The following is a 15541-nucleotide window of genomic DNA, read 5'->3' on the forward strand; positions in this document are numbered from 1 at the left end:
AGTCACTTTCTTTAGATCTTTATTAGAATCAGGTCTGGCAGCCAATACTATCTCCACTATTAAATCGGCTCTAAAAAAGATCTTCCTAGTGGGTTTTAACATAGACTTAACCGACTCTTTGTTAGCTTCAATTCCGAAAGCTTGTGCCAGACTGAAACCGGTTACTCGTCCTACCCCGGTGACCTGGTTCCTTAATGACGTACTCAAATTGGCTTCTGATATCATTAACAGTTCTTGTGGTTACATGCCCCTTCTCAGGAAAACACTTTTCCTAGTGAGCTTGGCTTCCGGGGCAAGAATTTCTGAATTGGCAGCCTTGTCGAGAGACCCGGGTCATATTGACTTTCTGCCTTCAGGAGAGGTCCTTCTTTCTCCTAACAAATTCTTTTTGGCTAAGAATGAAGACCCTCAAAACAGATGGACCTCCAGGAAAATTGTTCCCCTCACGCAAGATCCGTCGCTGTGCCCTGTCACTACTCTTAGGTCTTATCTATCCCGGACCTCCTCTAACTCCTCGGGGCCTCTATTCGTTAGAGAACAAGGCGGTACCATTACTATTAAAGGGATCAGGCAACAAATTTTGTATTTTATTAAACAAGCTAACCCTGACTCTTTTCCTCTTGCACATGATATCAGGGCGGTTGCCGCCTCGGTGAACTTCTTTCACCACATGAATTTTACAGACCTTTCCAGGTATACAGGGTGGAAATCACCGTCAGTGTTCAAGAAACACTACCTTAAACATTTGGAAGCCCTAAAATTTTCTACAGTAGCCGCAGGGAGCGTAGTTACTCACGAGTAACTCACAGGTTAATGCCTTGACTCTTTATCTCTCCCTCTTACCTGCCTCATTTATACCCTATTGTATTCGTTGGTCTCGCACCTGAATACTGTTATTATATTTGTAAATTTTATGCTCCTGAGTATCTGTATATATTATCACTCACGGCATTATTATACCTACCTTATTGGATTTATGTTCATATTTAAGATACCCTTATAATTGTTTTTTGGTACTCATCTCTGATTAAAGCATCCTGTTTTTCTCTTACGCTTATGTTTTTTCCTTTATTTTGCAAGTTTGGTGACATTTTTCTCTTGTATAGATTCACTGGGCGGCACAGGTTCGAGCCCAGAAAAGGGATTTTGACGTAGGAAAAATCTATTTCTGGGCGAAGGACCTGTGCCGCCCAGTGAACCCTCCCAGCTCCTCTCCCTTGGAGTCCCCAAACTTTGGGTGCTAAGGAGTTGGGTTCTGAGCGGATGCATTGTAGTAGTACCGAGTGAGGTTGAACGGCTCTCCTCTATTGGGGTTCTCTGTCGTGGATTAATCTAAATAGTGCGGGACCTCTGGAATATACGCCCAATTTTATACCGACACCAATAGGTGAGCGAGCTAGTTAACCTAGCACTCCTTTACATTTTTTCTCTGGTATATTTAGCAGTAAATTACCTAAGAATAAGTGCTAAATGGAGCTTATTCACTGGGCGGCACAGGTCCTTCGCCCAGAAATAGATTTTTCCTACGTCAAAATCCCTTATTTAGGTGATATGGCCACGTTGTCCTGATGGAAGGTTCCTTTAGGCGGCTTTCTAAGGGATATTTAGCTACAGTGATACTCCCAGAGAATTAACCATAGGTCTCCAGAATTCTAACTCCTAGCGCGAGTATCCTTAACATAAATTTAAGGATATCGCACAATATCAGGAGACGTATTTTTTGATACGACACATGGCAATCTGCACCCCGAATAGATTTTACTCTTTGAGGGGGAAGAGTGGCGAAATGAAGAGGAGCCGTTATCAAGGTAACAGGTGGATCCCCTCCCTGTACTAGTACGCCGCCTTATTCCTTGTTGCATTTAAGCAGGAATAGCCGCAGATAGAGTAGTTTTGGATCTTTCATTACATAGTTGTTTTTCTCCTTTTGAAAGAAGGGAGGGTCCATCAGGACGACATGGCCATATCACCCAAAAATAGAGTTTTTGCTTTGCTCAAAATCTGTTTTTTTGGCTCAGCCATGTTGTCCTGATGGAAGTTTACCAGAGAATTACTTGAAAGTACTGTATCTGTGGGTTTGTATAAGTGCCTCAACCTTGGGTCAGCTTTTATATGGTCATCCAGACCACTAAAAGATATGATGATACCGTTATAAGTCATTACCACTAATCATGGAACAATGTTAGGGCTTCCTGGCCCCCTGCAGGGAAGTGTCTTACTAGACGATAAAAGCTCAATGTTTGTATTCATGAGGGAACAAATATAAATATCAACCAGATCTTTTTATTCTTATACATCAGTACCATAATTATGAGTTTTACTTAGGAAAATAAGTAAAAGGACTCCGGCTAAGTTTTATTTTAGCTACTTGTAGGGCAAAATAAGATGCGATTACACTTCAATTATTCATCATGTCAATAATCAAATGGAACAACAAGTGTAATATAATATGTAAAAGAATTATACATTCAACATATACAGACAAATGTTTTTCTACCTGAAAGGGAAGAAGAGGATTAAATGCCACTCACAACAGATTAAAAAATTAAGATAATTTTACTGTAAATGTTGGATACTATCAACACCGTGTACAAGTGTACACATGGCACTAGTGTCATTGGTAAAATTCTGCACCTAGAAAAGAACAGTCTTAGTGTCACCAGGGTGACACTCAATAAAGGATATTGCACTGGAAGGTGTCAACACTTTTCCACTCGAATTGAAAGAGTCCCAATCAATTCACTGTTCATCGCAGCACTAGAAGACAGATTTCACCACACTACCTGCCGCCACCACAAAATGTTTGAGTTCGTGCACTTGCTTCGCATAATGTTTGTAAAACACTCTGGAGGACTTCCAACCAGTGTATGAGCAAAGACACTCAAAGTCCATATACTGAAAGAAATTCAGTGAGGAAGCAATTTTTCTCAGATCATGACCTGGGGGTGTACTATCAGGATCCGCTCTGCGAATGAAGTAGTTGAGCTTCGCCCTCAGTTGTTTTAGTGATAAGTTCGATCCTGAGGTTTTGCCTTTGAAGAGCTGTCCTCCCCTGAAGTCTGAAGTTCTTCGAAGATAGACCTTTAGACACTCTACTGGACATAGAGAGACATCCTCCTTCAGAGGGCAGATTCTCCAGGGACCCCACCTTTTGGTGGGTAGCTCGTTTTTGACATGAAAAGTAGGATCAGGAAAGAGATTCAGTTCTCCCGCTTCCGTGAACTAACTATGGCCATCGTCTCTTGATAGGGCCACTATTTCACTAACTCGAGCCCCTGAGGCAATAGCGAACAGGAAAATCACTTTTTGTGTTAGATCCTTAAGAGAACAATCTTCATTGTTCAAGGCTGAAGCATACTGTAAAGCGGGGTTTACACGGCCGAGCAGCTCGTCGAGCCCGGTTGTCGAACCTACTTGTAGAACGGCTCGAAGAGCTTTCAGACAGTACATCGAGCCTCAGTGTGCCTCGTACTAAAACAACGTCAACATGTCTCTCGACCAGGACCATTTGATAGCCATTGCTTTAGCAGTGGCACTAATAAGGAAAAAAAAAAGATCAAAAGAGAGAAATTTTCATATACCAACTTGCTTGTTGCTTTAAAATTAGAGCCTGATGACTGGCGCAATTATTTGCGTATGGATGAAGACACGTACATTGATCTACCGAATCGTGTCAGCCCTTTCATTACTATGAGGAAGGCCATAACTCCACATGAAAGACTGAGTGTCCGCTATTCTTTTGTTTCTGGCTACTTTATTGGAATAGTCTTTTGATTTAACTTTCCATAAAGCTGGATGAGCTCGATATGCATGTATGAAATCAAGTACGACTTCCTTCTCATTCTTACTTTCATTAATGGCAGCAATTATGCATTTCTTTGATGATGTTTCCTCTAGCAGGTTTGAATAACAACTGAGGTTCGATGCTCGACACCCGTTCACACGTTCACACCGCTCGTCAAACAATGTAGCTCCGCCCACAAAAGTCAAGATGAGCCTGACTTTCATCGAGCCGCTCGACGAGCGCGCTCGACAACCAAATAGCCCGTTTACACGCTCGAACATCAATTCAAACACAGGGTTGTCGAGCCAGGCTCGACGAGCTGCTCGCCCGTGTAAACCCCGCTTAAGACTTTATCCAGAGACCATGAAATGGGCTTCGGAGGGTCTGCAGGTTTAAGTCTAACCCATGCCTTCGGAATCTTGTTGAAGATTTCGTTCGCCAGGTCCACCTGGAAGGCGTATAGAAGAGGTCTAGTCAAGACTGACTTACACATAGTTATCGTGGTGGCAGCCAAGCCTTGCTGGTGAAGGTGGATGAAGAAGGACAGGCAGAAGTCTATAGAGATTTCTTTCAGCCTTTTTGCTTTTACAAGAGCAACCCACTTTTTCCAAGACGATTCGTATTATCTTCTGGTTGACTTTGACTTGTACTCTTGTAGGAAGTCTATACTGCCTTTTGAGATCCCAAATCTTTTCTTTACTGCCAAGGCGAGAAAATCATGAGATGAAGGTTTTGGGTTCTCTGTGATGAAGCGAAGACAGTCGACTTCTGAACCAGTTGAGATAGAGATGGATTCGGTAGAGGGACCAGCCTTAGCTTCAGTTCCATCACCAGAGGGAACCAGTTGCTCTCGGGCCACTAGTGCTGCAGTTCCCTTGAAGGATCTCAGCTTGTTGAGGACCTTCAGCAGGAGATTGGTTGGAGGGAACAGGTAGATCCGGGTCCATTTGTTCCAATCGAAGGACATGGCGTCCGTCGCCTCTGCCAGAGGGTCCTTGTATGGGGCTACATATCGAGGTAGTTTCTTGTTGTCGCTCATCTCGAAGAGGTCGATCTGCAGTTCTGGGACTTTTTCCAAGATGAAGGAGTATGAGTCTGCATCTAGGGATCATTCTGACTCTATCGGCTTTAGCCTGGATAGAGCATCCGCCGTCACATTGCGGAACCCTTGTAGGTGAGCTGCTGATAAGTGCCATCTCTTCTTTTTCGCTAAACGAAAGGTTGCTAACATCACATTGTTAATGTGGGGCAATCTCGAGCCTTGTCGGTTTAGACATCTCACTATCACTTCGCTGTCCAAGATCAGCCTGATGTGGGCTGATCTGAGAGGGGATAGTTTCTTCAGCGTCAAAAGGACTGCCATGGCCTCCAGAATATTGATGTGAAAAGTCTTGAACAGAGACGACCAAGTCCCTTGGACTTTGCTTTGGTAGGAGTGACCTCCTCATCCTTCCGTCGAGGCATCCGTGTGGATGGTCACCGATGGGGGAGGTGGTTGCAAGGGAACGGTCCTCGTTAGGCTCTTGACCTTCGACCACGGCTTGAGAAGTGATCGTAGTAAGGTCGGTACCGGTCTTCATAAATATCTTCGAGCGTTTGATGCGTATCTTCTCCAGACTCCTGATGCATCTTTCAGCTGTGCTCTTAGCACGGGGTCTGTTACTGCTGCAAACTAGAGAGAGCCCAGTACTCTTTCCTGTTGCCGTCTTGAGATCCTGTCGGACTTCAGTAGTCTCGACAGAACCCGCAATCTCTCTCCTCTTCTTTGGTGGAGTGGAGAGGCAGTGTGACTTCAAGTTCCAATGGATTCCCAGCCATTGAAACTCTTGAGCTGGAGAGAGGCGAGACTTCTTGAAGTTGATCTTCAATCCCAGATGTTCCAGGAACTGGATCACTTTCTTGGATGCTTGCAGACATGCTTGGATGCTGCCCACAACAGCCAGTCGTCCAGGTACGCTGCCACCTGAACGCCTTCTAGGCGTAGTTGTTGTATGACTGCATCCACAAGTTTTGTGAAGAGCCTTGGGGCTATGTTTAGTCCGAAGGGCATGGCTCTGAAGACATACTTTGCCTTCTGTAGCTTGAATCTTAAGTAGGAGGAGAGGGAGCGGCTGACTGGGAGGTGCCAGTAGGCATCTGCCAGGTCTATTGAGACTGTGTACGCCCCTTTTGGCAACAGGGTCCTTATGTGTTGAAGGGTTAACATCCTGAACTTCTTGTTCTCGATGATTTTGTTGAGTGGCGACAAGTCCAAAATGATTTTGAGTTTGTCCGAGTCCTTCTTGGGAACACAAAACAGCCTTCCCTGGAATTTGATGGACTTTGCTTTCCTTATAATCTTTTTGCTCAAGAGTTCTAAGGTATATTCTTCCAGTAAGGGGGTGGAGTGTTGAAAGAATTGAGGAAATGAAGGTGGAGACCTCTTCCATTTCCATCCTAGTCCATTTTTTATTAGGCTGTGGGCCCAGGGATCGAAGGTCCAACTATCCCGAAAGTGTTGGAGCCTCCCTCCTACCTGTAGCATCTCCTTGCTTGGGAGGTCTGGAGGGCTTGCCACTGTGACCGCGTCCACCCTTGCCTCGTAAGGGGTGTCGTGAGGAGCCCCGTCGAGAACCTCTTCCTTTCGGACGAAAGGTAGTGGTTTGCCTCTCAAACCCTGGGTTGAAAGCTGGTGACTAGGCAACCAGCTGCTGAGACACCACTTGGAAGGTGGTCTGTGGTTGAGCAACCACTTGGGGCATCGCGGTCATGGTGACTGTGGGATGTTGCTGAGGAGGCCGAGAAGGTAGTCTTGGCTTCTTTGTCTTCTTCTTTGAGCAGATGCCCCACTTTTGGAAAAGGTTCCTATTCTCCATGGCAGCTTTCTCAACTACCTCTTTGACCGCTTCCTTTGGGAAGAGGTCCATACCCAAGATGCTGGAAGAAACCAGCTTCCTGGGTTCTTGTTTCACCGTTGTGGCAGTGAACACGAACTCTCTACAGGCTCTCCTAGCCTTCACGAAGGCGTACAGGTCCTTTACGAGGGTGGCCATATGCATCTTGGCCAGGACCGTGAGCATGTCTGGGGTGCTGTTGTGGCCTGCACACATCTCTATGCAGTTCTGGAGGGACAGGGAGGCAGCTAGTCTCTCCTTTGTCTCTTGCTCCCTTTGTAAGAGAAAGTGACAGCTTAGGGAGGTTCTCGCTGAACTGCTGTCCTGCGATATCTGCAGCTAGCTTTCCTACTGAGAAGGTTAGGTGGACCTCCTTCCACTCCTTCTCATCTGTGGGTAGGGCTAAAGACAGAGGCCTACACTCTTCTAGTGTAGGGCAGGGTTTGCCTGCCTCAACTGCCTTGGCAACAGTTTGGAATGCCTTTGACGTAAAGGGGAAGGCTCTTGAAGCAGGAGCAAGAAAGGTAGGGTGTTTCTTGCTCAATGCAGAAACTCACGAGTTGATATAACCTGCTTTCTTCAGGCTACTCGTCAAGAGAGCCTGTGCCTTGTCATGGTCGAATACCATGACTTCCTTCGGTTCCGTCTCTTCTTTTGACGCTCGTTCATTCTTCAATCGAATGAAGCACTCCGGGTAGGCGTTAAAGTTCGGCCAGAACTAAATGTCATCCAGGGGAACACCTCCCATCTTCTCCGAGATGTAGAGCTTGCCGTTGGTAATAGGCATGAACTCTGCATACCTCCAGGGATTGGTCTCGGAGCAGGATGGCAGATCTTGAACTCTGGGTCGCTTGTAAGACCCTCGGGAGGCAGCGGTCCGAGTCGCTTCACGAAGCTCTCTTGTGATCACCGCTTCCCCTTTCTTCGCTCTCCTTGTGAAGATTCTCCATTAGGGTGGTAATATGGGCCAAAACTGCCTGACCCATGACGTCCAATGGAGGGGTAGGAGCCGAAGACGTAGATGGTGTCGGTTCTACTGCCGGCACAGGCGGAAGGGGTTCCTCCACTTCTGACGAATCGTCGTCTCCATCTCCTCCTGGAGGAAGGGTAGACTCTTCCTCAGGATCGTCCCGTAGGAGATCCTTCTCTGTGTCCGTAGACACTTCAGACATCCTTTCCTCCTGGTGGATGTCCATGCCTTATATAGCTTTACTGACTTCCGCCTCAACTGCGATCTGGACGCAGGAAGGCCAGCTTTAGGGAACAGCAGGCTTCGCATCCTATCATTAGGAAGGTACGGTCCCGGAGAGTTCTTCTGGAATCCTCGTACCCATTTAAGAAGCTTCTCGCGTGCTGCGTCCCTCAACTCCACTGACTTGGCGTCGCCGAAACCCTCGGCCACCAATGCCGAGCAGACGTTGCAGTCCTTGGGGTCCCAATACTGCAAGGTTTCGGTGGTAACAACGCAGGCGGCATGAAACCTGCACATGGTGTGACCGCAAAAGTTCCTACTCTTGCGGTTGCAGTACATTACACCGCACTTCATTTGAAATGAGTATGCGGTAATTTATCACACTTGATAAATAATTTTCATGCAATAAATGTTTGGGTATCTTAACCATTATAGCTTAGGATAGTAAGCTAGAAAGGATATAGGAATGACACATACTTGTGCCTCCTGTCCAGCCAATTGCTGTGACCTCCCCCAGTATTAATATTAGAATTTCCTTATTAGTGTTGGAATTAGTGTATACTAGCACTAACCTTTTCATAAAAGTATTAATATTGTGATGGCTTTCATCAGTGTATTGAAGGAATACTTCACTTCAATATAAGATTGGTCTCAACAATAGACTGTGAAAGGATGCACAGGGTATGTTGGAAAAATAAACTACTGTACAATATATATTATAGTTTTTTGCCGGCAGTATGTACTATACTGCAGAAATACTGACTACTGTATAAGCATATACTGTAGTTCAGCCGGCATGTTGCCGGCTAGGCTAGTACCTGACGGCACCGGTCCAGCCGGCAGCATAGTACCTGGCGGCACTAGCCGACAGAGAGAAAGAAAGCATGGAGCGAAGGGCTACCTTATTAGTGTAGTTTAGCACAAAAAATAAGGGTGTAGGTATTATTATTCCTACTGCCTTCCTCCAGAATGAGGGTTCAAATGAAAGAGGGGAATGAATCATTCCAACTTCCATCCAGCCACAAGATCTGCTGCTGGCTACTGCAAGTTTCAGGTATGTGGATGGCAGTCCAAGGGAGGACTGAAGAATACTCAAAGACAAAGGGTCTCCCACCGGCAGCTGTCATAGCTGGCACAGCCTTTCCCGGAGCCTTGCGTCCGTAGGGGAAAGTCGGAGCGGCCATCAAGCCACCTATGTAGGAGGCCTGCCGGCGCCACGTTCTACCCGGCAAGCGGGGAGATTGTAGGACACCGGCCACAGACATGCGATGGCTAGGCTATCGCTAAAGGACAGAGAGGGGCATGGAAAGGGTCTTGTATGTTGTGTCGGGAGAAGGCGGCAGGATTGCCGCCATTTCCAAACACAGTTGAAACCTTGTTTCAATATTGGCGCCATCTTGAGCGGTAGAAGAATGTTGATTCTTCAGCCCAGGGTCTGCCGAAACAAGACTTGTCTTCTAGACCGCAGGGGAGAAGGTGGTGGCATTGTACTACCACTTCAGATGCGGACTAGGGAAGCTAAGCTTTCTATGCCTACAACTGTAAGCCGGCAGGGAAGTGGCTACTCACCCAGCAGCCAAGCCGTCGGCAAAAAGCCGGGATACTCACTGGCAAGGGGGAGAAGACAGAAAACACTAGCCTAGTCAAGCCGGAGTGTACTACTCTATGGCAAGACCAAGATAGGGTTGTCGCTTAATGGCAGCACTCAGAGGGAAGGAGCGTTTACCCTTAAATCTCCGAAGCAGACGAATATCAAATTATATAATCAATTCTAGGAGATATTCTATCCCCTGTTGAATTGATAAAGCGATACGCAAGGGTAAATGGGGATAATGTATGAAAGTATACTAAAGCGCATAGGCTAGGTTAGCCTAGCGCGGGGCAAGATCTCGGCTACCTATATCACCGAGACTCTAACGTATACGATCGGCACATTTAGGAAGAAGAAAATTATTTGCATGATCTTATCTTCACTTGTATAATTTTGCCTAAATAGCTATAATTCATTAAAGCTAAATACCGGGAATGTCGTTCTGCTGACTAAATAAAGCATGCATGACGAACGACAGCGCCCAAAATAAGACCATTCCCGACACTCCTCACAGGAGTTATCATGCGCACAAGGTCGTCCTCTGTAGGCCGGACACAACAAATGGGGATCGGTCTAGACCGAGGACATGAAGGTACTGTACTGCATTTGCACCCTTCAGGCTCTGGACACGTCCGCATGACAACAGGAAGTAGTCATACACACAATTGGAAAGAGGAAGCAAAAAAGCAATTAGTTAAAATGGCAGTCAGCGTAGGATATGGACAGAGATGAACATCCGCTCACAGCCGAGCTAAAAGGAAAAGTGGCAAGACAACACAGGTGTGTGCATGCGAGCTGGGTAGCTGATACTAACAACCCCCTAGCCCAGCTAACTAGCAGTGGGGTAGTTACACCTCACTAAAAGTCTTACGGCTAGAATTCTAGCTTCACTAAATTTAAATCCCAGATAAAGAGCGAAAGGGTTTGTATTTAGTGTAGGAAAAAATACAAAATAAAACAGTAATACCTTGAGATACGAGCTTAATGCGTTACGGGACCTGAGCTCGTATGTCAATTCGCTCATTGCAATACATAATGGTTTGTGTCAAAGAAAGCTTAATGGTTTGTGTGTATGAAAAAATATTTTATTTTTAACTATTGTTTATAACCCTCAATTGCCCCCCCCCCCCAAAAAAAAATGCCTTAATCTGTTATTATTTCTTTTAACAGGTACTGACAGCAGGCCCCTACACCCAGTAGGGAGAGAAGTTTAGGTTATTCTTCTAAGTACATAGGAAAGATGAAGTTTCTTATTGCCTGTTACCGTTGTGTTTAGTGGTCAGTGTTATTGATTTGTATTCATATTATCTTGCCTGTTACCTGGAAGTACTTTACTTTGTTGTTAGACTGAATAACACAAAAACGAGTGTTTTTTATTTCGGATAAGTATAAACAGTTCATGGAGGGGATGTAAACAATGGCATTAAAAGGCCGTTGTCTATTGCTCGTGTTCGGCAGTCAATGCTGTAAAGTTGATGACTATTTTGTTTCGGTGTGCGAAGTATAACGAGAAAGAATCTTGTTATATGAGATTGTGTCATAAACATTAATAGTTCACAGGAGCTATTGAAATGGAATATCTCGTCGTTGGCCCAGGAAGTGAATTCAGATGCTAGGAGCAGAGGGACTCTGTTCAAGTTTAGTCTGAATCGTTCCAGAATTATCAAAACCCCTTCCAAGAATGAGAGATTTAGGCACTACTGTTGTTGGTCAGAAAAGTTTCGATGACAACAAAACCTTATCACAGTGCAGGTTTACAATTGGAGATTTTCTAAACATTGCTATCATAAGCCCACAGAGACCTGCAAAGTGTCGTATGCAGCCATACTATTCAGAAGCTAAGAATTTTTAAGTAACTTTGCAGCCTAATGGTAGACTGGATATTGATAAGGACATTATTGCTTTAGGGAAAACTATTGCAGTACAGTATTTTCAGTTTTATATTTTCTTTCTAGATGGTTGATTTGATTTTGTTTAGGGAACCCATAAGTGTGTCCAGCATGTGAATAGTCCTTTTTTTTTTTGTTATTCAAAATTTGTTTATCTTGTTATTGTGAGGCTGGAGTGTAAAGGGGTACTAATTTTTCCTTTAATTGCTTATTTGAATTTGACAAATCAATGTTAATGTAATACTAACAGTTTTATTTTTTATTAAATCTTTCTAATAAGTCATTTATTGAAATTTTTTTCTCTTTGTCTCAGGAATCATATAAACTTTTTTTCCCTTTTCAAATAAATATTTTTCTTGTTTTTATGAAGGCAGCATTTCATTCCAGTTCCTTACACCATTGTGTCCCCTTCTCAGCCATCCATTATATGTTGAGTATTATTTGTTCCTTTATAAAATCTAACCTGAGATTCAAGCTTTTCATGTATACTGTTCATTTTCCCAGAAATGAATCAGCGGTCATGCTACACGTTTATTCAGCAAGCTCAAGGCAAGGGAAGATAAGGAGGAAGTAAGGCTCCTGCTGGGTCCCCTTGCCCAGTATAAAATCAAGGGGTGGTGCCTAGTGCCCAGTTCATCCTTGATTGTTTGCCTTTTACCCAGATTTTGGGGTATTCCACCGTCGTATATTTTTTGTGTAGTGAACGTTGGAATGTGGTCGGTATTCGGACACTAGGCAGTTCGGGTACTACCTCTGGCCACAGTCCGCAAACCACTACATCATATCTCGGATCAATTTTTCCCATATAAAATAAGTAAATTAATCCGTTCCCACCCTCTGAAAAAACACCTAAAAACAGTATATTACAGTGGAAAAACATGTTTTTAATTTGTTCTAATTCACAACCTACGCTCACAAAATAAATACCTATGTACTGGTTATGATCTGCAATAAAATGTGACATTATTATGGAGTTCTTTCTTTCGAGACAGACGGTAGCGGGTAACGGCGGTGTGTGCAGAGGAGGAGGGAGAGACAAAGGGAAGGAGAGAAACTTGACGGCAACATGTTCGGTACGCTACACTTTTGTAACACTGTAACATAATTTAAAACTTTAAATTTAACTTAAATGATATTAGCTTACTGTACACACACTTAAAAATAAATGTTAATCTTACATTACACTAAACTTGAATCTAATCTTGTTTTCATTTTCACTTTTTTACTTTTCTTCTTCCGTCTTGGCTCTTTTTACCTCGCTTTTTGACTTGCTTTCACTCTCACTTTTTGCTGAGCTTTTTAAAAGGAACCTATCTAGAGATGTTTGCTTTTGTCTCCCCCTTCAAAATGTTACGAAAATGACGTACACGTGTCGTCACAAAAGGCTAATGCACAACCACACGCCAACTTGTCCGGGTGCCTCTTTTCCATAAAATTAGAAAACTCATGCCACTTCGCTAACATGTCCCTGATTTCCTTCGTAGAAAGGCGGTCCTCCTCTTCCACCTCCTCCTCGCTACTGAGCTTCTGCAACACCTCCGAATGTTGCATCTCCTGGAGCTTGATCAATTCCTGTGTCGTGAGCTCTTCCTGATGTTCCTCGACAAGGTCGTTCACGTCTGCATCATCTACCTCCAGCCCCATAGACTTTCCAAGAGACACGATTTCATCCACCACAATAGGTTCGGGTTCCTCAGGGTCTGGCGTATCGAAGCCTTCAAAGTCCCTCTCAACCACGGAAGATGGCCACAATTTCTTCCATGCTGAATTAAGAGTTCTTCGTGTGACACCCTGCCATGCATTGTCAATAATTTTTAAGCAATGGATGATATTGAAATGTTCCTTCCAAAATTCACGAAGGGTGAAATTGGTGTTGTCTGTAACATCGAAGCATTTCTTGAACTAATTCTTCGTGTACAGTTTTTTGGAAATTACATGTTGGTTCATGGGCTGGAGGAGTGGCGTGGTGTTGGGTGGGAGGTAAAGGACTTGATGAACCTGGACTCATCAAGAATGTCCTCTTTGAGATCAGGAGGGTGACCAGGGGCATTGTCGAGGACCAGGAGACATTTCATTGGCAGGCTTTACTCGCCCGAATATTTTTTGACTGCCGGACCAAAGCATAGATTAACCCATTCTGTGAAGAAATGCCGCGTAACCCAAGCCCTAGTATTAGCGCGCCACATCACTTGCAGTTTTTCTTTCAAGATCCTTTGGCTTTTGAAAGCACGTGGGTTTTCTAAGTGGTACACCATCAATGGCTTGACCTTACAGTCACAGCTGGCATTGGCACACAAGGCTAGAGTTAACCGGTCCTTCATGGGTTTATGGCCCGGTAGGCTCTTCTCCTCTACCGTGATGAAGGCATCTTCTTCCAGAAAAGGCCAGTTTCATCGCAGTTGAACACTTGTTGGGGGATGTATCCTTGTTCTGCGATTACCGAGGCAAACGTTTTGACGTACAGTAGTCCGCCGCGGCTTTCGAGTCGGAACTTGCTGCTTCCCCATGCCTCACAACCGAGTGTATCCCAGTCCATTTTTTGAAATTACACCTATCCAACCAGCCACGACTGGCAGTGAAGGTTTCCACTGGCGTCGAAGTCTCCCCTCTCTCAGCTGCTTGCTTTCCTTTCAAGTCATCGTAGATTCCGCTGGCCTTTTCACAGATGATCGTCTCGGTCATGCTATCTCCCGCCAACTGTTTCTCTTTTATCCATATTAAAAGAAGCCTCTCCATCTCGTCATGAATATCACTGCGCAGCTTGGAAAGGATGGTTAGTCCTTTGCAAGGCTTGGTGCTCTTTATAGCATTCTTCTGCTTGAGGATGGTACATATTGTTGATGTACTCCTCTCATATTGGCGAGCTAGCTCAGTAACTCGTACACCACTCTCATGTTTTTCGATTATTTCATGCTTTATCTCGATTGTCATCATACGCTTTTTCTTTTCACTACCCTTGTTTGCATTCGCTTGCTTTGGACCCATTGCTTATTCACTTAATTCTGCACTGATTAACGCAAAAAGAGCGATGCTGTCCTTATGAGCAACTTCTCGCACACTCGGCCACCTAGCGGCGGCATAGGGAACCGTCTCGTATCCTTGTATCTCAAATTTGTTTCGTATCTCGGGACAAAAAATTTGCTCGAAACTTTCCTCATATCTCAAATTTCTCGTATGTTGGGACACTCGTATGCTGAGGAATTACTGTACAGTACAGTACACTACACTAACTTCCTCTTTAGATGTATTATTAAAAACAAAAATAGAGCAATCCCAACATATAATCCATCTTTAAGAACACTGTACTGAGACTACAAATCTAGTGAAATATGAAGTTTGCCCTATTAAATAACTTTGGACTCCATACATCAAAGCAGCCCTGTTAAAATAAGCATAAAATACAGTATTGTATTGTATAAGTAAAATATAGGTTTGTGCTATACCCAAAAATGAGAATTTACTATCTCCAATGAATACATTTGCAAATGTTTCACATATAAATATGAAGAGGTATCCTTTCCAATATTTACTTGACACTAAACTTATGGTTACTTTCTAAATGAATTTTGTAAGAATATACAGTATTTCAAATGTTGTTTCACAAGCTATTTGCTAATTGTCTTACTGAGGGCTACAGTTAATTCTATAATAAAGATTATAGGAGGCTGTCTTTTAACAATTGTAAATGAATTAATTATATAATCTATTGTTGACTATAAATGGCCTTACTTGGTTTATTTTTTGACTGAGCAACCTTTGCTTTTTTCTTCTCCTCCTTTTCGATTCTTTCAGCCTCTGCTGCTTCTGCTTCTTGTAATCCATCATCAAATTTCAAAGGGTTTTCATTCTTGGTACCATCTGGGTTAAACCCATAAGATAGTTGATATGTTGCCATAAAATCTTCATCAAGCTAAAATGTAACAAAGTTTAGTTACAATGCAGTACTATTCATACCATACTTATGACAAAAATATGATCTTCAACTTTCTCTTCAAGTTGAAAATAAAAAAAAAAATTATTAGATTTAGGGGATTGAATTTTTTTAAATGCTTACTTACAACTACAGGTTTAAACTTATATTGAATGACTCAAAGCATAGAAACACATTCACATGAGTATTCAAGCGCTGTGTAATGGCAACAAATGAGAAAAATGACAAATTTGGAAATAATTTGTATTTTTCATAACGATACAAACCTTTAGCTATTCATA

At 43.6% G+C, this 15541-nt stretch overlaps 1 protein-coding gene across 2 annotated transcripts in view; it reads right to left on the bottom strand.

The window, feature by feature from the left end:
- Positions 1-15541, bottom strand: part of barc (RRM1_TatSF1_like and RRM2_TatSF1_like domain-containing protein barc) — a 224230-nt gene that overhangs the window by 153349 nt on the left and 55340 nt on the right. For both annotated transcript variants that reach the window (XM_068346066.1, XM_068346065.1), the window contains exon 3: positions 15059-15239. In XM_068346066.1, coding sequence (XP_068202167.1) covers positions 15059-15239 — 181 coding nt within the window. The remainder of the gene's footprint in view (positions 1-15058; positions 15240-15541) is intronic.

The sequence above is a fragment of the Palaemon carinicauda genome, chromosome 22 (assembly GCF_036898095.1).
Source record: "Palaemon carinicauda isolate YSFRI2023 chromosome 22, ASM3689809v2, whole genome shotgun sequence".
Classification (NCBI taxonomy): Eukaryota; Metazoa; Arthropoda; class Malacostraca; order Decapoda; family Palaemonidae; genus Palaemon; species Palaemon carinicauda.